At 42.6% G+C, this 26225-nt stretch overlaps 1 protein-coding gene across 2 annotated transcripts in view; it reads right to left on the bottom strand.

Moving 5' to 3' along the window:
* Positions 1-26225, bottom strand: part of tmem132e (transmembrane protein 132E) — a 248769-nt gene that overhangs the window by 14639 nt on the left and 207905 nt on the right. For both annotated transcript variants that reach the window (XM_062485497.1, XM_062485496.1), the window contains exons 3-7: positions 18078-18218; positions 13700-13892; positions 10117-10260; positions 4784-4989; positions 1509-1788 (exon numbers count right to left, since the gene is read on the bottom strand). In XM_062485497.1, the coding sequence (XP_062341481.1) occupies positions 1509-1788; positions 4784-4989; positions 10117-10260; positions 13700-13892; positions 18078-18218 (964 nt within the window). The remainder of the gene's footprint in view (positions 1-1508; positions 1789-4783; positions 4990-10116; positions 10261-13699; positions 13893-18077; positions 18219-26225) is intronic.

Raw genomic sequence — 26225 nt, 5'->3', positions numbered from 1 at the left:
ATATTTTAGCTCTATGGCTCCCTGTTCATTTTCTACCTCCCTTTCTCCTCTTTTTCTTAGACCATTTAGAATCAGACAACTTCACTCTATTCACCCTCTCTCTCTTTTGCACTCATCGTCTCTCTATTTCTCTCTCTCTTCCTTTCTTTTTCCTCATCAGGAAATCACACATATAAAAGCCTTTGGAACAAAGATTGCTGACTTGAGGAGGCTATGAGGAATATTGAATAGTGTTAATTTTCCGGTTTGGTCCTTGTCCCTATAACAGTTTGGTCAAAAGATGAGTACTATTAGTGGACCTGAATGCTATGTTTCTAGATTATTTCATCCTCTTTAAGGCCATTAGTAGAAAACGAGGAGCTTCTATATTTAACAGGACGAGATAGAGACAAAAAGATAAAGACAGAAAGAGAGAGAGGTGGAAATGATAAGAGTGTGAACTAATTGAGGGGGAAAAAGTAGTGTGTCATGTAAAGAAACACACCAAAAAGCATGTGGATAGTGCCATATTTTCAGGCACAGGCAATCATTTGCTTTCCAGGAGGATAGGGTGGGAGACGTTTTTTTCTGAAAAAGTACCTTTAGGCTATTCCTTTAATTGTTAATGGCCTTGCTGGTTTCCATTTAATTGGTAAACTTTTCCTTTTTGCATGTGTGTATTGAAATAAAGTACTTTTTTGGCAGCCCCTACAAAAACGAGCACCTACAAAAGTCAAGATGATCAGATTAAATGGTTGCCAATTATCAAATCGCCTAAAGCACTCTGCTCCTATTAACTGATTGTCTTCCACAGGACATTCATTTAATAAAAAAGGTCCCTATAACTCATTCATTTTCATGAATGAGCAAATTAATGAAATAATTAAGTTTGAGAAGATTCATGATTCAAATCGTCCAAGGGGCTGAACATCTCAATAGGGTGCACAGAAGTGAGAAATGTTCTAGGACCAGGCAAGTCCGGCAGTCTCTCTGCCCAGTACAACATTCCACGAGCTAGAGATCTTTTAATTGCTTTCAGTCCTCAATACTTTGAGTTTTCTAAGCCATCAATCATGTAAGTTAGAGTCAGGAGGCTGCACAGTGGTAGATTAAGCTTCCACATAGTGTGTAGAGCCTATGTCTATACAGATGAAGCCATCATGAGTGGCTTCAAGGATAGAAGCAACAGTCAGATCTCATTTATCATTTCATCACAAGTGTAAACGTAGTTTTCATTCCTCCTCCTCTTTTGAAAGTGTAAACCGTTGGGGAAAAGTATGAAGGCTAGCTACCTTGCTCTCATCTGAGAGGCTAACCTCCATTATGACATGTGTGATGACACTCAATACCGTGCATATCATATTTCATAAATCGCATCAATGTTACCATGACCTAAATTTATTTTTTAATGTCCATATGTTTATGAATGCAGGAACTGTGATTAAAAAGGAGCGCAGTCAAGGGTGTCCATTTTCAAATGTTTACTTATTTTTCCTTTTAAACAGAAAAGCAACTCCCAGGTGTTTTACCTTCAGAGTGGTGGAGCCCAGCTCTAGGCCCACCAGGACGGTGCGGTCCACCAACTCCGCTATCCGGGGGTCGGCCACCTTCAGGGAGTCCTGTACCAGGTCTGTTACATCCACCTGCCAGTCGGGCCCCAGCATGGTTATGACCTGGTCAGTCCCCTCAGTGGAGGTGGTGTGGAACTGGGTCAGCACCTTGACCACGGCCCGCTGGAACTGCAGGGTACAGCCGCGACTCACACGCTTGTCATCGTCGTCATCTTCCGTTTCGCTGTCCCGGGTGCTCCTGAGGGGAAAAGAAGAGAAGTAGAAAAGTAGTTGTCAACGTGATATACAGAGCCAATAAAGTAAGCTGTATTAATTGTGTAATAACTGTTTCCATACACATGTTTAATTTGTTCAGCCTCAGGCTGTAGTGTAGATAAATCTGTCAAGTAATCAAAGTGACTGCTAAAACTCCAAAAAGTTTGAAGGCATAGCTGTTTGTATGCACAGACATGCACAAGTTGTTGTCTAGTTAGAACTTAGATGCACTGTATACTGTAGATATAACGTTTACATTTCTCAAAAAAGTTATTCTGAGTGCCTCCTTTTTTCTTCACTGCCTCTTATAATTACATACTTTGATATCACACATCACAGCACTTGATAACAGAGTTAGGGTTAAGGTAGGTGTACTAGACGTTCCAAATGTTAGACATCTGTTGATAGTATCTGTTGTGACATGCCCTTTTCTAGGAATTAATCCAAACCGGTGTTCAAGTAATCTGAAAAGCTTTGAACAAGGAAAGAAACCTGGACGTCCTCCATCCCCCAGGTGACTACCGTGTTTACTGAAATCTGACCAAGCTCAATCTGTTGCACCAGAAGACATGCATTGCCAAACCTCCAGCCCTTCCCATGCCACCCCAGCCCCATCCTCCTTCCCTGCCAGTGCTGCTGACAAGCTGCCGGCTTTTCCTTAAATGCTATAAAGCCCTCCTTCCTTCCTTGGCTAATTAATCTTTGCTTTGACTTATCCATTGAAGAACTTGAGATTCAGGGCCGTCGGTAGGGGCTGTCAGTAACTGACAAAGCATATCCCACCCATTGATTCCTGGAGATGGACAGAATATTAAGCAGCTCTGTCCCTGGGTTTGTTCCCTTAAAAGCTCTCACAATCACCCCCCCCCCCCCCCTAACCCTAACCCTAACCCCCCCCCCACACACACACACCTTCTCATCCCCGTGGACACATACCCCATCCAGTCTTATCCTGAGGTAATGCTAATGCATGTAAGGTTAAGAGGTGTTTTTCTGGTTCTTGTGTTTATAGGCTCCTTGGCCTCTGTGGCTGTGTGGAGGTGAGTCTCTTGGGTTAGGAGTCACGGAAGGTGAGGGCGCTACTTTCCCTCTCAAAGAGTTTTATGACACGCTGTCATAGAGACAAGTAAGGGAGCGTTTGCCTCCATGTACCTGGAAATATTATGCGTGGTTTCATGTTTTTTTCCCCTTTTTCTTTTTTCGCACTGGCTTGTCTGTTCCTATTAGGATCTTCGATTCTCCAGGCCTACCTGATTTAACTTTGTTCCTGTTTAAGAACACAATGCTGGATTACACATTCAGTAAGCAATGCTGCGGCAATGTAGCAGAAGTACAATGTGGTCCAATAGAGCCAGTCACTGGATGAGCTTCTGGGTCTAAATATTTCGGACAAGGGATGGCAAACAAGGAACGGATGGAGATAAAAATAAACTGAGAAAAGGGAAGTGGGAACAGAGAAGAATAGAGAGACAGAGAAAAATGGACAAGATAGATAACTAAACAAAACAATGAATACTGAGATGGCAAGACAGGGAGTGGGGAAAAGGGGCTACTGCTCAGAGGAGTTATGTAATGAAACATAACTTCCAAAAAAATAATGCTTCAAAATTAAAAGTGTGGCTTTGGCTCTGCCTGTTGTTCAATGAAGAGGCAGAAAGTATTTCATGCAGTATGTAGGCCTAATGTTTTTTTACACTGTTCTGACATTCAGGCATCTAGCTAAGTGCTTCTTGTTTGCTAAAAAGGTGGTCTGATGTTGCAGACAGTTCCTTCCATTCAAAACAAACACAGTACTGTAAAAGGGTCTCTAGCCTTTTTCATCTGAAGAAACACGCAGTTCATCATGCAGCTCACAGTCTCACGGTCTAGATGTTTTAATGACTAAAAGCTTAACATTTGTTTACTACCTGTCAGCTTGTGGATTAACACATGATCTTCATACTGAAGTTCTGTAAAATTAAGGAGATTTTTATTTCATAACTTAAAACCATGCATTGGCTGGAAATTACAAGACCCAGCAGAGCACACAAACATACCACCTCCATTTTTCTCATTATATTCTGAAAAGGGGGTTGTTTTTTGCAGGCATATTGTGTTGATCAAAAAGTTAAAAGCAAAGATGGATTCTCCTGACAAATGTTTACTCGGCAGCATCAGCAGTAAGTACAACAAACACTTGGAACTGTAGAACATGTGAAAGACGGCAACCCTTGCTGCACCTCACTACCATAGGTTCTCATTACTAGTATACCCAGACCTAAGTGTATCACCTAGTATTGCTACAATACCATATATCACTACTAGTTTATCACTATTGTACTACCTATCACTAATACAGTACAACCTAACACAACTAGTTTATCACCTTGCACTAATGTTGAACCACCTACCACTACAAATGTATCACCTAGCACTGCTACTGTACCACCTAGCAGTCCTGCTGTACCACCTAGCACTGCTACTGTACCACCTAGCAGTCCTGCTGTACCACCTAGCACTACTACTGTACCACCTAGCACTACTACTGTACCACCTAGCAGTCCTGCTGTACCACCTAGCACTGCTACTGTACCACCTAGCAGTCCTGCTGTACCACCTAGCACTACTACTGTACCACCTAGCAGTCCTGCTGTACCACCTAGCAGTCCTGCTGTACCACCTAGCACTACTACTGTACCACCTAGCAGTCCTGCTGTACCACCTAGCACTGCTACTGTACCACCTAGCAGTCCTGCTGTACCACCTAGCACTACTACTGTACCACCTAGCAGTCCTGCTGTACCACCTAGCACTACTACTGTACCACCTAGCAGTCCTGCTGTACCACCTAGCACTACTACTGTACCACCTAGCAGTCCTGCTGTACCACCTAGCACTACTACTGTACCACCTAGCACTACTACTGTACAAACTAGCACTACTAGTTTACCACCATGTACTACAACTGTACCATATAGCTACTAGTATCAGAGTCCTACCTGCGGTCGGGTAGAATGGGTACCCTCCAGCCCTTGATGAAGCTCAGGTTGCTGTCGGACAGTTCCAGGTGGAGGGGCAGCTTGGGCACCCACACAGTCAGCTCCAGGGGAGAGCTCAGGTGCTCGTAGCTAAAGATGACTCTGGCATTCATTGAGCCCCGTGTCTCCTTGCCGTTGACAAAAACGTAGTCGCAATTCATGGATACCTGTGACAAAAAAGGCGTTGAGCCGTCAGAAGTCATATGATGATGGTGGAGTGGGTGACAGGGATTTGGGGTAGATATTGTACAGTGTCACCCGTTTTATCTTGTTGGATGACTGGAGCAGTGATTTGCTTCTTTAGCTTTAAGAGTATTTTAAATGTGCCGTGTATTTTTAGGTCGCATTAATCTTCTTTTTGGTTGATGTTCCAATATTATGCCACAAGGGGCTGTATTTTTGCAATTAGGAAGAGATCTGGAAACATACTGTAAACAACACTACTTGAGGCAGATCTAATTTGCATCTCTCCTAGAGTGGAAGAACTGGCCTTGAGTAAAGGCAAAGCCTATTCTAAGCCTTTAAAAATGTTTTAACTGTGTCTCCCCCCTCCCCCAGCCATCACTGTTTTCACTCTTAGGAATGTCAGCAATTATTTAGACACATGCAGTATGCTAACAGAAGCTTTCCAGCGACAGATAATTCATACAATGTGAATGCTTAATACACCAAGGCGCACACAAGCTATTCTTGTTTACCTCCATCACCCCCTCCCCTTATGTAACCACAGCCACAGTTCACACAAATACCGCATATCCCATTTAATACTAAATTATTTACTGTAATTGATGTGTGTGTGTGCGGGGAGGAGGGGGGTTGCTTTTTAGGATACCATCGATGATTTATGTAGCAATGGGAGGCAGCTGACACTGTAATCAGAGAAGCTAATCTCCTGCAAATGGAGGTCGGGCTCCCCAGTTCTCTCAGGGCTGGGGATTCATCATAGCCTCAAAGAAGATATGGCTAATAAAATATCCCGTCCGCACAAGAACCCAGACAGGCCTATTCCGAAACGGGAGCAATACACAAACTGTGCTGAAAGGCTCTTGGAAAAGGAGGGTGCAAACTTGGATCAAATACTATAGCACCCACACACAATACAGCAGTTTTTGAAAAGTCTTGATTTTATTAAACCAGAAACCTTTGTTTGATTGTAGTTTGGCAAGTAAACCAATTGAATACTGTATTTTAACCATGTGTATCCAAAATAAAGTGGAGGAGGTAGTTGAGTCATGTCATCCGAAAAGTTCTGAGGGGTCTTATGGTATCAGTGAGCTGTTAGGCTACCTGAATGTACCTGTCCTTCTCATGTACACACACCCACACCCGCTAACACACACACTTCTGCATCATGTACACAACATACCCATCCGCACTTGTGTCCCCAGTATGGCAGCCACAGTCTATGCTCCCTATGCAAACAACAGCCTCTATTTTACAGCCATTCTTGTTAGTCTAGCTGGTTGTGTGGCTAAATGCGCTAACGCTGGCTCCAGCCTCACCTCCCGTGGCTGCGGCTAATGAACTTGGCGTCTAATTGGGAGTCAAAAGCTGTTAACGACTACTGGCGTCAATGCCTGGAGGGCCCAGGGAAATAGCTCTCATGCACAGAGATGCAAGACGCTGCCGACCCGAGTGCTAATGCCACCGTTAATTTGCACAGTCACCCTCCATGAAGCTAGTAGATTGCTCGGGTAGGTCAGGGGCAAAGAGACAGCGAGGATCAACCCTATGGAGCTTGTTTGGTATGGTGGAGTTGGGGTTGGAGCCTAGTTTTCCGTCAAAGCTGATAGAAAGCATTTGAAAGTCATTGTACACAGTTAACCCTCCAGACGCTGGGGGAAATCATGATGGTACTCCTTTGTTGACATTGTCTTCCAACAGGTGGCGTCATTGGTTTGTCATGGTGCCATTGCCAAGTTAATGGGCCGCTTGGGTTTAATGCAACACACTGTAAATTCCCTCTTAGACAGCAGGCATGTGGAAACAGAAGGCTAGTAGGCTCCTGTATGTCTGCATAATGTTCACTCGGCTGTCTCGTTCATAACAATCGAACAAGAACAATTAGTTTGTTGTACAATGATTAGTACACTGGATTTGGGGCCAGATGTCTCATAACCATCATGCCGAATAAGCGTTTGAAAAGCAGGAATATTTCATGTGGACTTGTAAAAGAGAATAGGAGTCACTTGGGTGCATTATCCAACGGTCACCATCATCCTCAGGTCTGCTGTGGGCCTGGTGGTATCACCTGTTCTTCCGGAGTTGAAGCAGATTGCAGTCCAACACTAAGTAAAGATTGCTGTTCGCTGTGTTCGTGTTGAGTGAGGTGTGACAAGATGGTGGGACGCTTCGAGGCCCTCATGACCGTGGATTTGCGCGTCCTCGCCGAGTAGGTGAGAGAGAAGATGTGTCGCCACTGATCCGTTATCGACAATGACAAGGCGACCGCTTAATCCGTGTCATTTGAAATGTACCTCACCCTCTCTCTCTGTCGTGTGTTGATCTCCCTTCCACACTATAGCACTTCTCTTCTTGGCGCGCCTCTCTCTGTGCCTAATGGTGGAGGTGTCAGATCGGTGTGTGTCTGCGACGCTGAGGATGGGGGGGAGGGAGAAGCAGTTTTCTCTGACCAGGCGAGATGACCACTTGCATGGAAGAGGGCTCTCCGATGCAGGCTCCCTCCTTATTTGTGTCCTCAGATCGGAGCTGTGACTCACATGCAGCCTAGGGAGAAAGGATCAGCTGGGCGAAGAGTCATGTCTTCTGCTCACTGACGAGGCCCCACAGGGTTCCAGCCGTCGCCTCGTGCCCCAGTCCCTCGCTGCACACACACTGTCACTCCCATGTCCCCCCATCCCCTTCCAAATAAAACCTTGTCAGAGTACAACCCAGATGCGTGCTTTATAAACTATCCCTTTGCGGTTCCACACACACAAGCAAGAAATTTGTACACAAACAGAGCTACTGACGCATGCACTGACTGTCACACACATACAGTACAGCCTCCACATCATAGTCAAATGGGATTGTGTTTTCCGCCAGCGCTGACATATACCATGGCCTATTTATTTAAAAAATAGGAAAAACAAACACATAACACAACAAACAAATAATAGCAGAAAAGAAAAACGAGAGCAGCAACCAAAGCTTTAACAAAAACATAAAAAGTTTTGTTTGCCATGTAAAACATGAATTGAATTACTTAATGGCCAACACTGCTTGTATTTCCTACTATGGATAGTGTGGTGGAAATTTAGAATATAGTTATAATGTATGTGTTTTATATATATGTAATATGATGAATTGGGACTTTGAAGGATGCAAGCTCTGTAGAATGGATGTAGCAGTTGGTCTAAGGTATTTATGGTGTTGTTTTATGATGCCTGACTAAGAAGCCAGAGGCACGGAGGTTGGGGGGATTCTTGAGTTCCCGTGGCCTAAAGGGAGAAGTGTAGATGAACTGATCAAGCTGCTCTGACCCTTCCTGTTGCATGGGTGGTGTTAATGAAATACTTGTTTGAAGATGTCCACACAAAGGACAGTTGACCATTTGACTGGTCAACTCCTGTGGCTTTAGTATCTACTGGTTTGGGGAGAGATGCCACATCAAAGAACTGTGGGACACTTGGTATGGAGTCAAACTGTCACTGAGCAGTGCTGACCAATCACAGAGACCGCTATATTGATGGATTGACCATCAGAAGAACCATTTGATCTAAAGTTTATATAAGGTAGCGTTTATGGATGTTCGCTATCACTCAAAGTACAAAGTACAAGCTAAATAAATTGTATTGAAACCGCCATCTCTTGACTATTTGGATCTCCACAGAGCCACTAGAATTCTTCCATTGCAATAGTATAGTATAAATGACATGGAAAGGCATTCTAAGGTATTTCAATCTACTAAGAGCATAGCCCTCAGTCCTGAATGTTCCACAAACATAACCCAATAAGAGTTTGGATAGCTTCTTGGAAAAAACTGATCTGCATGACTCCTACAACTGCCATATGAATAATGAGGGGCCTGTTAAAATGTGAGGAAGAGAGCACAACCTTTGTTGGGTATGTGTACCACTTCATTCTTTATATTCTGTACAGGGCTTTTTATTGAACTGTCAGAACTCATGTACATCTCCCCTTGAGGGGCTCATCTTGAATTAGCCTCTGAAGTTCAATGGCGGGGGCATTGAAGCAAACCCACTCCCCCCCCCAATGTCTTTCCTTAACAGAAGTGGGCAGTGACCATTTTAAAACCTTCTCACGCCAAAGAAAGTAATGATAAAATGTCAAACTTTTTATTTGCCCTCGGACATGTGGTTTTCCGCCAGGTGCAAAGTAATGTCAATGTCAGAATATGAGAATAATGGAACCGGGTTTGCGTATATCTTGATTGAAGTGGATTTTCTCAGTCAGCAGACTGGAGTCCTGTCTGGTGCAGCAGTACATCAAGCTGCCTAACACCACTCTATGATCTGAATAGTCTGAACCTCTTGAATGATCCCAGTTCACTCCAAGTTCATTTTCAATAACTGCAAAGTACTTACATGCAACCCAGATATGACTAAAAAGTGATGTTTGTATCACGTTTCACAGAGTTCCCCACAGGTACTTTAATACAATCTTCTAAATACATGGTGGAGAGAATGGGAAAATAACTTGTATTCAATTTTGGAGGTTACAGCCTCCTTTATCGAGCCTTCAGCTGTGAAATAGGATTTATCTCTTGCTGCTCATGGGGGCCAGCTATCTAAATTTCAGTCTTTATTTAATCCACAAATGGGAGTTGATACTTTATTCTCCAGCCTGAGGTTCCCTGTGGGCTGGGGAGTCGTGTTTGTGATTCATCCCAGGACACTAGTGCTGTCTCCTTGCCTGCAGCCAGCTGGCTTGGCTAAGTGAATGAGCGTGGATGGCGGGACTTGCACCAGATAAGCAGACAACCACCCCCACCCCCGTCTGGGGATGCTGTGACTGGACTAAACCAGGCAGCACTGGGGTAGTCTTTCAAAAATGCATGTTATGGAGCTATTATGTTAGATTGTTTTCCAGCCCTTTATTGATTTGGATGTACCGTGAGAGTTCGAACATTCATTGATTCATCCCCCTGAGTTTACAGGCAATTGAATCAAGGACACATATGGACAGGCGTATAATGAGATTTTGATGCATGCTTGATGGTATCTTGAAGCATAGGGGTGTGTCTATTAGGGTTTAAATTAGCCTATTGGGATTCCTGTTCAGACTCATTAAGACAAAATGGCATCTCTGATGGGAAATTGCTTTTACCGTACCTTCACAATGTCTTCATTGGAGGACTTGCACTCAACGAACGACGACACATCTGTGACGACCCCATTCATCTCTATGGAGACCACCTTGACTGGGATGGCCACGGTTCTTCCAGTCAGTATAGCGGTGTTAATGATCTCGGTGTCCTGGGGAGAGAAGGAAGACAAATATATCCGGTCACCCCTTTTCCCATTAGTACAGTATAACTTGCTGCTTGGAACGAGAACATTTCACAGCATTACAAAAAGGAAGTCCACAGACTATGCCGGAAGCCATTCTCAGTGGTAGACCCGGTTAGATTTTGATGCTGCCCTTATGGGTTTTATCACATCCACTATTCATGTTCAAGTCTATAGATATTGAGCTGTCCTTAAACCACTCCATGAACACTGAAAAGAAAAACCAAAGAAAAAAAAACTGAGCAATGCACAAAAGCACATAATAAACATCAGTTTACCACACAAAACATAACATTTATGTCTTTCCACCCTTCCAGCTGCATTTTGTCTTAAATCAAACCGTAATTGTAAGAGAGACAAAAGGCAAGATGTTTGCATTGAGAGGGGGACCGTATACCAAGCAATGGAAGCTATTCAGAGAAACAGGCTTTTGTTCATGACACAAAGATACAAACACTTGCATAAACTTCGATATGACAAAAAAAATAATGTCTTAACAAACAGAACTGGACATAAAATAACTAGATTTGCCTTCATCAGTTACATAATGCCCTCACCAGTAACAGGTCACCGGTCTCTCATTTGCATAATGCAGGAATGATCCAATTACAGTGTTGGGGACAAGCATTGTTGTACTCTGTCCATACCAAAGCGAAAACATTGGCTGCCCTTCTCCCACTGCCAGAAAACTTAAACATGGTTGAACACTGATTATAAACAAGGTTTAAGACTGTCAGCAGATTTACACTTTTATTATGACTCCACTGAGATATAAACAGCCAATTAAAATGCACGTAGGGCCTTTCCATTGGCAAAGTTTGAATCAATTCATTATTTTGGATGGAACTTAAGCTGTGTGGGGGTAACAAGTTTGACTCTAATTTGTGTCCCTTGTGGCCCCCAAGCGAAAACCAAAACCATGCAAATGTGCTCTAAATCAAACCAGCATATTTTAATACTTGTCAGATGCTGAATTTTAAGTCTTAATGAGACACAATATTACATGTTACAAAAAGAACGCAGCATGAAAGACTGGAGAACTCTCATATTGACCTCCTGTGGTTCATGACAGAAAGAGAGCATTCAAGGCCCAAACACAGACAGACAGATGTTTAACGTGACAGAAGTTTAACCAAAAAAGCTATCAAAAATATGAATATGACGCAACAAGCAGTTTATATCACTATCAGTCTCTCGAAAAACCAAAGCATGTTGGGAAAACCTTGAGATCCAGTTAACCAATACTACCATCAATGGCCACTAGTTATTGACAGATCAAATTAGATAAAATGTTAAGGCAATCATAGCTTCAAGAGAATGTGCATTCTTCCCAAGTTTTATGACCCCACAGTCATGACAGGGGCATCCAATACCAACAAATCATGGGCTCCGAACAAAATAGGCCCTCAATGGCTTCATAGCAACATACAACACTGCCACCCACTAAAACGTAGGCTACCCTCCAGTGTTCCTTCATCCACGAATCGTTGTCATTCAGTCTAATGCAAATACACAAAATGGCAATGGTGGATCAGACAATTTACGATGGCAGTAAGTGCTAGCCGCCGTGTCCGTCGTAATGAATGAGAGCTTATCACAAGGGACGAGTGCTATGAATAACACAGGGGTGGATTACAAAGTCGTGAAAGGCTTTATGGCCTGTGAGACACCAGGGTGAACACTTTATATCTCCTATGCATTAAGACACACAGTGAGGAACCAGTGAGGAATAACAAGCGTTTTCGGCAAATCCTGCGAAACGGTATATTGGCAAGTCTACAGTATCAAAGCCGTAACAGTTTTCTGTGGCTTTCCTGAAATCAAATGTGTTGGCAACTGCGTGTTGTGTGTTTTTGCTTGTGTATGTGTCTTTGGATGGATGTGTGTATGTGTCTTGTGAATTCATGCCACAGGGCTATGCCAACAGGAGTAAAACAACATGTTTTATTCATAACCTTTGCTGCCACGACAGCAGCACTGTAGCTGGTAAAGCTACTATCCAGAACCCCCCCAATCCCTCCACACTTTCTTCTTCCTTCAACCTCACTCTCCGCCTCCTTGTTAATAAGGAAGCCCCTAAGAGAGAGGGTTTCAGCTGCACAGTGTTAATTGTGGTCAGATTGTGGTGGCCAATGAACCTGGGAAGGGTCTGATGGGTTAAAGTGATGGGCGGCTGGTCTGACTTAGCCACATCCTCCTGGAAGACCCCCCAGCTCTGCACTGTAAATTCACAGCCTCCTCTCGCTCACTCCTTTAGCTCCCCCTCCCCCTCCCTCCCCCAGTCACTCTTTCTGTGACTCCTTACTCCTCTGATGAACTCTCCCCTCCAGCTCTGGGTTAGCCTAATCTAAGCTCTCAAAACACTACCATGTTTCATGAAATCCTCAGAGGTTGTTTTCTTTCAGCTAAGAACCTTTGAAGTTGAAAGTGATAAAAAGAACTCAGCACTTGCACCATGTGTGATATAACAGTGCAGAACAGGTGTTAAAGTATTATATGAGGGGCTTAAAGATATATGCTTAGCTTTAATATTTGCCAAATTTTGTTAATAGGGTGACACTCAGACAACCGAACGAGACAGAAACTGACCTTTTGGATGCTCCACGGCTGTCTCCTAATTACATGATTAACGTCCAACAATCTGTTTACGGCAGACTAATTGGCCTTTTTCATGCAATTGGAGACTCAGAATCTGGTCGGCCCAACGCATGCTCGCCGACCAGATTCTAAGTGTGGAGCGAGCAAACCCGGATTCCCTTGTTATCGTACTCGGCGACTTTAACAAAGGTAATCTCAGCCACGAACTCCCTAAATACAGACAATTCATCAAATGCCCAACAAGAGAAGAGAACACTCTCATTCATTATTTAACCCAGTATCTGATTGCACTATGTTGACCACTCATGCTGCTCATTCTAATTCTTATTTTTATATATATTTTATTTTATATTTAAATAGTTTTATTCTTAGATTGTTTAGTTCTTAGGAATAGTCAAACTTCTGTACTTTTACTTAATTTAAGATTTGTATATGTTTAGTGTTAGCACCTCTCTGCCACAGTAAATCCGTGTTTGTATAACATACATGGCGAATAAACCGAATTATGATTCTGATTCTGAGAAGAGGTACAATTAAATGAGCATTAGACCTTCACGTGTTTTCAATGGGGACACTTTAAACTTTAAGTGTACTTTCTTAGAAGGTCAATCAGGGAATCAGTAGGATAACATAAATTTTGATTAACTTATTCCTAACAACAAAAAAGGGACTGATGTGCTTGATGTGTGAATGAAGTATTTTCTAAACATTCTTGAGTATTACTGTAATAATGGACTACTGTACCGATAAAGATGTTACTACCCGGATAATCTCTCTGACAGTCTTGTGGCATATGCAAGTCACGTACCATTGAGAGTGGGATAACGGCCTGAATGTCCTTTTGGACCACTGTCAGCTCCGTCACCACCTTGTCTGAATCCGGAGGCGGGTTCTGTCCCCGGTAATCAATGTTCCAGTTAATCCTCCTTGTCACCGATTGGCTGGTGAAGTTCTCCATCTCAAAATCCAGCTGCATCACCTCAATATTGGCCAATGAATCCCTGCCAGGATGAGAATAAAACCACATTACTGAGCAGGTTTTGAGCAGATAAAAAGGCATGAGACATCAAATGCAGCCACAAATCCGGACCGTGGAATGACATTCTGCTCGGTTCTTAGTACTCAATGTGGGTCAGGTGGCCATTTGATCATTAGATGAGTGAGACAAGGACACAAACAGCTGTTGTGTCATGTATTAGGCATTAGGTGTTAATCGGACAATAAAACACTAATGCCATGGCTTGGGCTCCATCTGGAGCCTCATTTATATACCTGTGCAAAAACAGAAGAAGTTGGCATTTATGAAAGCAAAACTTGTTGAGACTACACACATACCCACGCAAGCCATGTACAGTCCTAACATTCTGAAAGAGGTATATACAGTCACTTGAAGTTGTTGACATGTTGGAGGACAAAACACGATGCACTTTATTCAGTGTGCCCTCCATGTCATTTTTGACTGCATCTTGGTCAACAGTTATTTCTATTTGGCCACCAAGAAAGTTCTGACTGTAAAATCTAAGATCATGTCACATTATTTTGTTATTTTTAAGTGGTAAGTAATTGGAAATTCATCCGAGGTTTGATTTGTGAGCCTGAATGTTTCTAGACTGGAGTGTAAGGATACCATCTCATTTTCATCTTAATCGTCGAATCCCCACATATGCACGGGGCCAAGGGTGTGCTTGCTTTCTCTCATGCAGCAGAATAATAAAATGTGAATTAGTAAGGCACACCGTGTATAGACATCAGTTTTACATGAGCATTCGTTTCGACTGAACACATTTTGTCGATTTAACTTCTCGCTCTGCGTTTCACTTAAAAACTCCAAATACATTTGTACTTAAACATCCAACCAATCGGCCTGTAAATTATTTATATTTGAATGAAATGGTATAAAACCAATACATCCTTGCTGAAACTCTGTAACATTTGAGAAAAAATATGGTTTCATGTATGCTTGAAAACCTTTAAGACAAGTATAAATTCACATAAATATGATTTAAGATTTACGTTCTGGAGGGCAGATTACATCCCATCCTCTCATATATACCATGTATGCTTTATAGCTTAAGTGCACTTTGTGTTTACCAGACCTTCCCTGTTGAACCTCAACCCAGTTCTGAAATGAACCGGGGTGGCCTATCCTCCTCAGAGACGAGGTATGCATCATTCAGCTGGGGGGAATGCAAGCACCAGCTAATAAAGACCAGAGCCAAGGGCGTAGGTACATATCAGCACACTAGCGTTTTGCTAACAACAGTCCTTACAGGAAGCGGCGAGATGAGATCTGACAGTCTAAATGAGTTCTGCCTGTTTGTCTCAACATCACTCATGGAACACCCCACCTCCACTTGTATGTGACACTCCTCTGCTTGCGCAGGTAGTTTTGTGAGACAAGGTTGACAACCAAGCTGAAGCAATCAGACATCTAGGTTGCATGTGTGTGATGTGCACTAGACAAGGATAGGAAGCATAGCGCGCAATAAGGAAACATTGCTGATGATGTAGCCAATTCAGATAGGGCTTTTAGTGGGTTAATGAAGCCTCGATGCTAGCTGCTAGTTAGCAATATCAGCTGATGCTCCGATTTCAGGTATGATGTTCCTCTGATTGTGGTCTTGATTAACTGGTAAGTGGGAGATCTCAAGGGGTCAGATCTCTCAGAAGCACTGTTTGTTAACACAACAGTCATGCCTGTCTCACCTTAAGGGATGCCTATTGCTAAAGAAATGTACCCAGCAGACAATAGAATGGTGTGCAAAATTAAATGTGCCTCTTCCCTGTGGACACTTATGAGGTAAAAACCTAATTCATCAATGAATGTGACTGTTGCTAAAACTAATAAACATGGATGCTGTCTCAATTGTTGCTTATTTTTTATTTCTCTCTTACTCAGAGTGTAAGACGCAACGTCATTTGGCTGTGCCAAATGACGTTGTGTCCTTGGGCAAGGCACTTCACCCTACTTGCCTCGGGGAGAATGTCCCTGTACTTACTGTAAGTCGCTCTGGATAAGAGCGTCTGCTAAATGACTAAATGTAAATGTAACCTTAAAGGTCTATCTGCTTTGTTCCGAAGGATCAATTGCTGACAATTATAAGTAGGCACCTACATCCTTGTTAGAATGCCAACCTGGCCTTCATGATTGTTTTAACCTTTATTCAAAATTAAATTATTCAGAGTGAAAATTTGTTAACTAAGAATAAATTACCATCAAATGTGACTTTACAGCAATTCCCACCACGAAGTAGGACACTGCATTTACAAAATGAGCATTGCCATGATTAGAGGCCCCATTGGCAAAAATCTATAATGTAGCAGCACAATTCATTGATGGGGTAAGGAAGAATCTTGTCAACAATATATGTTGGCAGTTGAAAATGTAATTGCATTTAGAATAATTTCTAGGATAATAAAGAATCAAAAGAGAAACTATGGTGAAACAAAGACCAGCAAAGAACGTTAATTACAACAAAGGATTTGCTGCTTTGAAAAGAATGGCACATTTCTTTAAAGGATGTGCCATTTTTGCATGGATTTCAGATGAACAACCAACCAGCTGTTTACACAGAGTCGATGCTCTGAAGAATTCTATGGAGAATTGCAGGATGATGCAAAAAAGTATAAAACTTGTAAAACACATGCACATGTCCAATGCTTTTTGCACATGCAAAAAGTCCTAGTTTATCACATCACATTGTATTTCTACCCTCATGTGCCGATAAAAGATTGATTATATCATACATAATGATTCTAATCTTTGATTTTATGCTAAACCATTGTCACATAAGAAATTCAAGCCTATTAGGAATGATGTTGTAATATAAGACCATTGGGGCCATTTCTGGCACGGTTGTATTCATACTTGTTACCGGCAAATTTATAAAGCAGTGTAGCTTGGTCCATTATCTCAAATATATACCAAAGTCGGCACAAAGAGGGAGAACTATATCACAGTTAAATGTGCCTCCACAAAGGTTTTCCCATTAATGTTATTGCACTTAGCTGGATGAAGTGAGCTTGAAATAGCTTGAGGATTCAGTCATCTTTATTGCTTTTTAACACCTAGAAGGCTAACGCTACTAAATCAAAGGGGGAAAGGAAATGGCTGGCTATTTTTTTTTTTACCTGAAATTTTAAGGGAACTCATTATTAACAAAATAAACTTTGCTTCTTCACTAGTATGTAGTATAATGTGTAATCTCATCAGTAAGACATGCCATCATTTTTTTGTAGCATGTGCCAACAGAATGCCATTCACTGCTGATTCTAAAATAGCAGTCTTGAGTAAGTTTACAGTATTTTCCCCTTCCTTCAACTGCCAAATTAGGGTGATAACTTTAGGGTAGTGATTCCACTCTGTGACTTTATCCATACTTTACCCCTGCCGGACTATGTTGTATTCATGGTGACATGATGGCAAAAATCACTCAACATGGTCTGATGAGTCTAACTAAGAGGCTAAAAGGACAGTGTTCGCCAATTCTCCCTACGAGGCCTACTTGGCCGCTCTCTTTTTCCCACAGTCCTTGAAAACCGTTGGGGGTAGCATTACCAGGACGTGCAATGGCTAAATAGCTTGGAGGTTTAGGATAAGCAGTCAAAACTCTTAATGCCTCCTTTGTTAATGAGTAGAACGTATTAGTGATCTGTGTTGGTTAATTCTGGAGTTCCTCAAGCTCAGAGGTACTGATTGAGCGAGCAGAAGCTCTCTTACCTCATCTCCACGCTACTGCCAAGCCGAGATTAAGGGGATGAATGTTTCAGGAAAAAGATCACATGGGTTCTTGTGAAACTGGAGTCTACTCACCAACATGGTGCCTTAACTGTCAGTTTGGTTGTGAGTTGCTATCATGCGGTGAGGACTTGCTTTAGAATAATTGGTTATTTCTTGACAGTGTCATTTCTGATCAAGGGCAGACCCTTTAGTTTCACAGTTTATTTCAGGGTACCTTTGGCATTACTCCCACCCAAACTATGATCCATATCTTTCAAAACTGACCTTTTGTCTAAAACAGGTCAGAAAGTAAAACCGTACAACAGAAAGGGCTAGTATCCTCTGGTTGATAGAACGGAAATATCCCCTTTTACCAGAAGAGTGGGCTCACAGGAGCCTCACCCTGACTCCAGTCTGGCTGCAGTAGAAGGATTTAGTGTGTATAGGCCTGGGGCTGTTGACTCACCCTGGTTGCACCCCTTTGTTCTTGTTCACATCGATGGTGGTGATGGAGTGCTTGGCCCCGGACTGCACTTCCCAGTCGACCTTCCACTGGGCATTCTTGGACTTGGTCTGGAGAAGATTCACCCCTTTCTTTGCCTTCACCCTGAACAAACAGAGAAATAAAAAGAGAACTGAATGTTTTCTATCAACAGTATGTAGATCTTTGTAGTGATTGGACAGAGGTAGTCACCTTTTACATATTGTGGTTTCTCTGCCACAGTAATAACTCAGTAGCAAAAGCAATTTTAAAGACAAGTCATTGACAGTGAATGTAGAAGCCAGTGTTGTGATACATTGAACCTGAAGACAGAGGTTTCAATTCCTTGTAATTCTGGAACCACAGCTAAAGCATAGGGAGAAATGCTTCAGTAACAATCAAGGGTAATCCCCACTCAGTCAATTGCACACTTAACCAATGCAAGATAAAACCCCACTCTATATTCCTCGGTCCCTCTTTTTAAGTGAGCTTGAATATTGCACCAGTGTTTTTTCAACACTATGATCCATTCCTCTGACTATGATTAATTTCCTTCATACAAATGAGAGGGGATGAGGTATTACCCTCGGGTGCAAAACGTGAATTAAGCTCAACATTGCCGCCCCACAAAGCCGATTAATGAGTAAGCATAACGAATCAGATAGGTACAGCTGTGACTGGCAATAAGCACCGTTTCTCTAAGACTCTAAGCCAGCTTCACCCCTCTGATCGAGGCGAATGCTGTGCACCATGAACAACTTGGGCCGAGACATGACTATTACTTATTAAATTCCGCACAGATGCCTTCTGCCATGGCAGCTTATATTAGGGTGTTGCACTGAAGTGGCTGAATGTTGAACAGAACCTATTAGGTCTAAATGCCCTCCAATCCTCCAAGGCTGCATTTCTGAAAAGAACCCTCGATATTATTAGTTGAAAATATCAGCGTATTCCTCTGTGTAAACTCACATTCTTTCATGAACGTGTTTGGTTTAACCACTGGTGTCCATCCTCTGATAGTTATTTTGCTGTTCTAAACATTCTCAGATATTTTAGCAATCACCTCGCTCTCATGCACTCAACTAAGGTGTGTGTATGTATGTATGGTGGAGGGGGACACTTCACAGAAGCTTCAGATAACACTTTAAAACACCTGTGTGTGTGATGAGTCTAATGCACTGAAATGATAACTTCTGTGTCCTAATTGGAAAAAGAAAAGTGGGGAACCTGCCAGGAAGATAATTGTTGTCTGGCAGTGACAAATATAAAACTAAATCCCAGATTTTGGGATTTGAATGATCTGACAATACAGTGATGTGTACACCTACAGTTCAAACAAGCTAACCTTGTGAAACATTGTGTCACGCTGAGAGGTGGGGTAGGACCCAAATGCAGGAGAGTATGCAGCCATGTTGGAAAAAAGGGTTTTATTCTCAAAACGGGAAACAGCTAGGGTACTCACACGGACAGGTATTGTAGGACAAGACAAAGACTGGACACAAAACAGAAACCTAAATACACAGAACCAAACGACACACAGGTGGATACAATGACGCTAACGAGAACGAGACACAGGTGAAGACAATGACAGGGAAACACTAGGTGTAACGGTGCGGCTGCCCGTTACCGCTAGCAAGCAACGTGCCGTCGCGGGGAAGCCGTTCATGCACCGCATGGCGAACGTTGTGCGGGGCTGGGCAGTGGCACGGGGATATCCTGTGTCCGGACAGAGGAAAGACCCGACGGAAAGTCGGAAGGGTCTTTTTAAGACGTGAGCGCACGGAACGTAAAACTTTGTTGGTGGAAGGACAGGGGTGTTTGTATAAGGTGAGCGCTGGGGAGCTATTTAGCGGGCTAGACATTGTGTAGCAGGATGGTATGTGTATTTACCTGTCGGTAGTATTTTAGGGAATGTATTTATTTTTAGTTAGGTGGAGTAGGTAGTATAGTAAGATTAATTGATTTAGGAGGGGGATAATGGTCATAATGGTTGAGGCTGCGCAGATAAAAGTGCAGCGCAGAGCAGGTGGAGGCAGTGGGGACTAAGGGGAACAGCCGACCACACCTCTGGCGAGCAAGTATGTGAAATGCCGAAATGACCTGAGTTAGCGGAAATGTTTTGAAAGTGTCTGGTTATTTGGGAAGTTGTGTAGGTAGGGGAAATTAGGGTTCCAGAGTTTTCATTTTTTTCATTTTATTAAATAAAACCTGCGGGGATTGACTAACTCCTTGAATCACTGCCTCCAAGTTTTTGATCACCGCTGCAAAGTTGGCCATCCTACACTAGGGCAGGGCAAAACCAAAAACAAGGGGGGCACGGCTGTGGCCGTGACACATCGAGAGTTACAAGAAAGATCCAACACATGGAGGAAGATCATACTAGTAAAGCTTCCACCAAAAAATACAAATATAAATCTTAACCATATTCAAAGGCTGGCCAGAAATGTAAAAAATGGGAGACAGAAATTCATTGAGGGACAAATCTTTTACGGTGGATTAACCCCCAACTGGTTTTCAAACGCTCCCTCTTTGCCTTTGAACTCTTGCCCGCTGCACTCACCTGATAAAGCTTCAGTGCTACTTTGAGGACTGACCATGACGATTGGGGTTGGATGGGGGGTGAGGGGTGACAGTTCCATTTTAAACACAGTCTTGGTTTAGTGTTATCTGTGACTCGATGCTCGCCACATGAAGAAACGCCCGTATTGATGATTATGGTACATTCTTTTGTCTGAGTTATTGTCTTTGTTCCACAAAAAAAGGAGATCTCTTATGTGTCGAAGTGTACCACAGCTCGTGGTGGTTAGAAAACTGTGAATCTGCAAACACAGCTTGGGTTTGTTTGGTCTGGGATGAGTGATAAATCTCTATAGTCATCATGACACTATTCCAGCATAGCATCATGTGACACCTTCACTACAGCACTGTGTCGGGGTTGACTGAGGCGAGACGAGAGTCTCGCTGCTGAATGTTAGGAGTTAATGTATGACCTAATTCATGAATAACAAGGAGTTGCTTTCCTGTCATTCTGGGTCAAGCTAAAATAGCTATTGTGTTTGGTTAGCTGAAGTCCTTATGCTGCAAATTTTGGATGCCCGACCATTAACTTACAATCATGATTAAACTAAGAACATTTTAAACACCAACACAGCATTGGGTTTTAGTAAACTAACATCACTATTTCTGCCATATCCTTCACTTTTCTCAATTTCCTTCTTCATAGGAAGCTCAGGTATCAATGCCACTAGACCCGATTAACAATCCAATGCCAAATTAAGCATTTTGCGACAAATACTCTGTGTCCTGTCTGCCACACAGATTGCACTTCAGTTTTTGGCAGCAGCTTTCAGAACAACAAGCTGTGGCAAGGGATACAAAAAACAAACATGTAACCGTTTTGGTGGCAACAGCCCATGGAAGACTCATACAGCCACCACCTCTGGACTACGACCCAGATGTAGCCTTCACGACAGTCCCCTCGGCACACCTCAAATGCGCAAATGCACACAAAAAAATTTATAATAATAATAAGGAACTCAAATGTCAGCACTGGAATGTCTCAGAGGCATTTGCTGCACTCCCTTCTGCATTATTGCAAAAAACCGAGTCTCTCCCGACAGCTAAATTTGGCCAGCCAAGCCTTTTCCACTTATCTGTGGACAGAAGCTCCATTAGTTTCTTCGAAGGGGCACTTTACAGACAGCTTGACTACTTGTGGTTTTGAAGTCACAACCAATCCCCCATTTCATGACAATATATTATTTAAGTATTGATACATGCTTGTTCTTTCCCTGTGCTTGATTTTCAGCTTGTTCTTTAACATGTTTTACCATGGCTCCAGACTAACTTTTTTACTAGGTGCACTGTAGCGCTTAACTGAAAATGTTGGGGGTACAGGCAGAAAATTTAGGGGCACAGACCTTAAATCGAACTTCTACGCAATTTCTTTATGACCAAAATCTCATATCCAGATCCTTTCATATCCCGATAGCAATAAGTGCATATCACGATATTGCACATTTTCTTTAAATTCATTGAATAAATAGTTTATATAAAATGACCACATGGAGAGACCAATTTCGTATAATGTTTGTATTATGTACTTGACAAATAAAAAGGACTTAGCTACTCATATTCGATTTTTCTCATTTTTAAGACAAAAAAAAGCCTCAGGAAATGTTATCCATCACCTGGAAATATATGAGTGTAGCAGACTACTTGTAGGCCTACGTAATTCACTCGACAGGTTCAAGTGGACACTGCACTTTTAAGGGCGCAGCGAGGTCTGTCTTACGTTGTGGGTATAGCTAGCTATGTTCTCTGTTAGAAAAGTATTGTCTGTTTATTTATTTATTCGTTTATTTGTCAGGGACAATGCAGCGCACATTATTACATACATAATTATCACGTATAGATGTGTTGCATAAAAAGTTTCTAGCCAATAGGCTAAATTGCAACCCCAGTCCCTGGTCAGGCCTTTCTAAAAAGATATATATATATTTTTTAAGAACTACATAGTGTGAGTTACACAATCATGCAGCAGATACATATTTGGCCCTATCTTGCACTCAGCGCAATTGACTTTGTACACCGACGCATGTATCATTCCTATTTTGCACCCGGCGCACAGCGGACTTTTCCCTCCACAGAAGCACGTCGGTAAATTAGGGAATGAACTTGCGCTCCCGGGGTTCAGCGAAAAGAGGAGGCGTGTTCCGGTGCAAACATTCCCTGGTGCTATTTTGCAGTTTCAGAAAACAATTCCGCCACAGACCAGGAAAAACGTAGTCTAAAGTCAGTGGCTCGTTATTCAGATGCTATTTTAAGGGTGCATGCTTGGTCTGTGCGCACTGCTGGCGAGGCCAGGGTCTTCTTCCTGCGAAGCTGCGTCACATTGTTTTGATTTATTGTATGGCTGTGTTACATTTCTTTCAGTCAATGATTAAAAAGATTTTCATGAGAAATCTGTATGTAGGCCTTATGTGAACTTGATTTGTAACAATTGCGGCAATTTCCTCCCACGCCTGTTCAACCGAAGCTAATTTGGGTGGGTTTCTTCTCCCATCCCCATACAATGTCACTTTTCTGTCTTTTACGGCCCTGACGAGAACGTTGGTATCCTCGGCTGTAAACCTCTCCTGGCGTGCGCCTGGCAAATCCGCCATTATAATAGCAATCCGCCATGGAACAAGCGCGCCTGCTTTTAAAGGGAATGTGAGATGATGACGCTCTGATTGGTTTATTCCACGTTACGCCCAAACCACACCTATGAGTAATGTAGCTACTTCAAACCAATCCCTTTTGAGATTTGCTTCGGGCGCAAGAGTCATTTATCCCGCCGGTATAATAGCAACAGCGCCGGAGTCCCGCCCACAAAGTTACTTGAGTTTTGCGTTTGATACGTGCGTTTCAGATCGTTAAAATAGGGCCCTGTATCTGTCATACCATTGTATTGAAAAAAAACGTGGATTGATAAACAGCCTTTGTAGGCCTACTTCATTATACGAGGCACACAGCTGTGTGGAGAAGTCTGCCGACCTCTCATCTTTCCAAGTCCTTACAGGAGCATTTGTGCGATTGCAAACAACTGTTGTGGCGTGACATGTTTTCATTTATCCACAAAATCCTCGCTATTTGCACAGTGCGTGTGCCTGCTATGATCTGTAACAGTGACCGGTCCACCTTTCTACATAACCAATTAAACTTCAACTTTAGATTCTTAACTTTAATGGAGATGTTAGATCCATTTAGATAGCGAGAATAGGTATTGTAGTAGGTTTTTAACAATTTGCTCTCAGCAAGCAGCTTGATGTAATGTGTATCAAAAACATGACTTTCATTCAGGTGCCTCTCTGTAAGCCTTGAATGGCAGTCAACAAAGCCATTATTTCACGGCTGTCATGACAACTTTGGATTAGCTTTACAGTGTGCACTGCTCGCAACAATAGTGGAACCTAGTGAAGGGGACCCACATACACTTTGCAACCCGACACAAGGACACCTTTCACTCAAATGTCAGACATACTGCTAATGCTAACATCTAAGACTTTCCAAGTCACTTTAACATATGAAGGATTTATGTATCCAGCTTTGGCAAAAATGTACCACCTACTATATACTGACACCTAATTATGTTCTTTGAAAACTGGTGCATGACACAAAATCTCACGAGACAGAAATGACATGGGACAAGAACTCGAGCTGCAAAGGAGGGATTGAGCTTGGTTGTGAATTGCCGTAGGGAGAAAGCACATGCTGTCCTCTCATTATTGTAGGAATATGATGGAGACGTCAGTATGGGGCTGTTTCAGGCCCGTCAGCCTCACTAGGTAGCCATGTGGACATTCTACCATAATTGGCACCAGAGCAGTCATCGAGACAGATGTTCACTTTGCATGGAGACACGCTGTGCCACAATGAGATCTCATGCTCATCATCCCAGCCAGACTCTTGTTTTTGTGTGTGAGTGTGTGTGTCTGTGTGTGTCCAACAAGACTCGAGGACAAATTGAAAGAGGGGTCGCCAGCCAACGGGATTGTATTATGAGCATCTTCTATAATCTCTCGCTGAAAAGTAAGATGATAAAGGGAGGCAAATGGCACTGTGCGACTCCACAGTTTGGATTTACGCTAATCTGATGAGTCATCCACAGAGACAAGGGACAAAGAGGAGAGGAATCATTTTTTGTTGTTCTATTGAGAAGCTTTTCAAATATGCAGGGCTGAGAGTACAGATTGTATTTTGGATGTGACATAACTCTGGTTACCATTGTGTTTTCATCAAAAACCTTTGACTGAAGAAATATTAGAAAGTAAGAATTCCAGGATGTTCTGCCCTCCTACCCCAAAAGATCAAATCCCAATTATATCACACAACAAAACTACATGGCAACTGACTGTCTGTTGATGTTAATCCTTTTGGGCTGGGTTTATCAAGTTGCTCCTAGACAAAACAGCCCCTGGAGAAGGAAAAACAAACTACGACTCCAACAGACAACCAAGGCTACTTTGTTACCATTATGACATGAGTTTCAATGTCAGTTTAAAATGGCTCTTGACTACCTAGAGCAAAATGCAATTATGAGACTGCAAATAGAGGCAGGCTACAACGCTGTGGGTCAGGGCTGGAGAAAAAAAGCACACATCCTGACTTCTGTTGGGGAAGGATGACGTATTCAGCCCCAAGAGGAAATTCCCCTCTATGATCCCTTTTTGTTGGGATGCAGAAGCCAATATTCATGCAAGTGGTGCTGGGTAGTGCAAAAATAGTCACATACACACATAACCCCCACACACACTTGCAGATACGTGACCCCATAAACAACTGCAGCAACAAACACACTCACGCACACACACACACACACACACACACAGGGCTGTTGGAGGCGACAACGGTGGCCCTCCTGGAACACAATTATTCTAAGTAGTTTTCCCATCAGCCACAGCCATGAGCGGAAGACCCTCGGGTGAGCCAGAACCTTTCTGTAGAGCCAATCGAGAAAAAAGCCGCTCTCCAATTTATTTGATAAGGCGAGTGGAACTCAGGCCTGCCAAGAGAAGCGCAGAACAAGAAAATCAGGGCCTCTCTGAAATCCAGTTGCTGACATTTTCAGAGTTCACATCACTATCCATACATATAATGATATTTTGGCCCAGGCTCCTGTAAGAATATGGGGGTGGGGCGGACGAAAATAAAAAAAAGTTCCAAGAGTCCAATGGGATTGCTATTAGCGAGCTGTGTACCAGCAAACAAATCTTCCGATAGATACAGTAAAAGCTAAACAAAGGCAATATGTTCTACTTTTCATTGAAATACATTTAAAACAGTCTCCACAGAGGGGAAGATAGACAGAGCTCTCTGTGGCAAGACTACAAGGACCACAAAGCAGAAAGCATTGAATAGAGAGGCATTCTGTGCATAAATGAATACTACTGGGATAAAAGCAACTTGTCACATTGTGATTGGATACCGAGGCTCTGTGAGGTATTTGCATATTTATACACTTGACAAGGTAAAATGATTTTGCAGGAGCCTTGGCGATTACGAGAAGGCAGTTGCGAGATTAAGCATTGGAGAGAGAATTCTATCATTGATATGCTGCTCACTCAGAGAGCTTCTTCATTCCGTCTAATG

This window comes from Osmerus eperlanus, chromosome 19, assembly GCF_963692335.1.
Source record: "Osmerus eperlanus chromosome 19, fOsmEpe2.1, whole genome shotgun sequence".
Taxonomy (NCBI): Eukaryota; Metazoa; Chordata; class Actinopteri; order Osmeriformes; family Osmeridae; genus Osmerus; species Osmerus eperlanus.
Note: the sequence above shows the minus strand (reverse complement) of the source record. Positions and strands in the feature narration are given on the sequence as shown.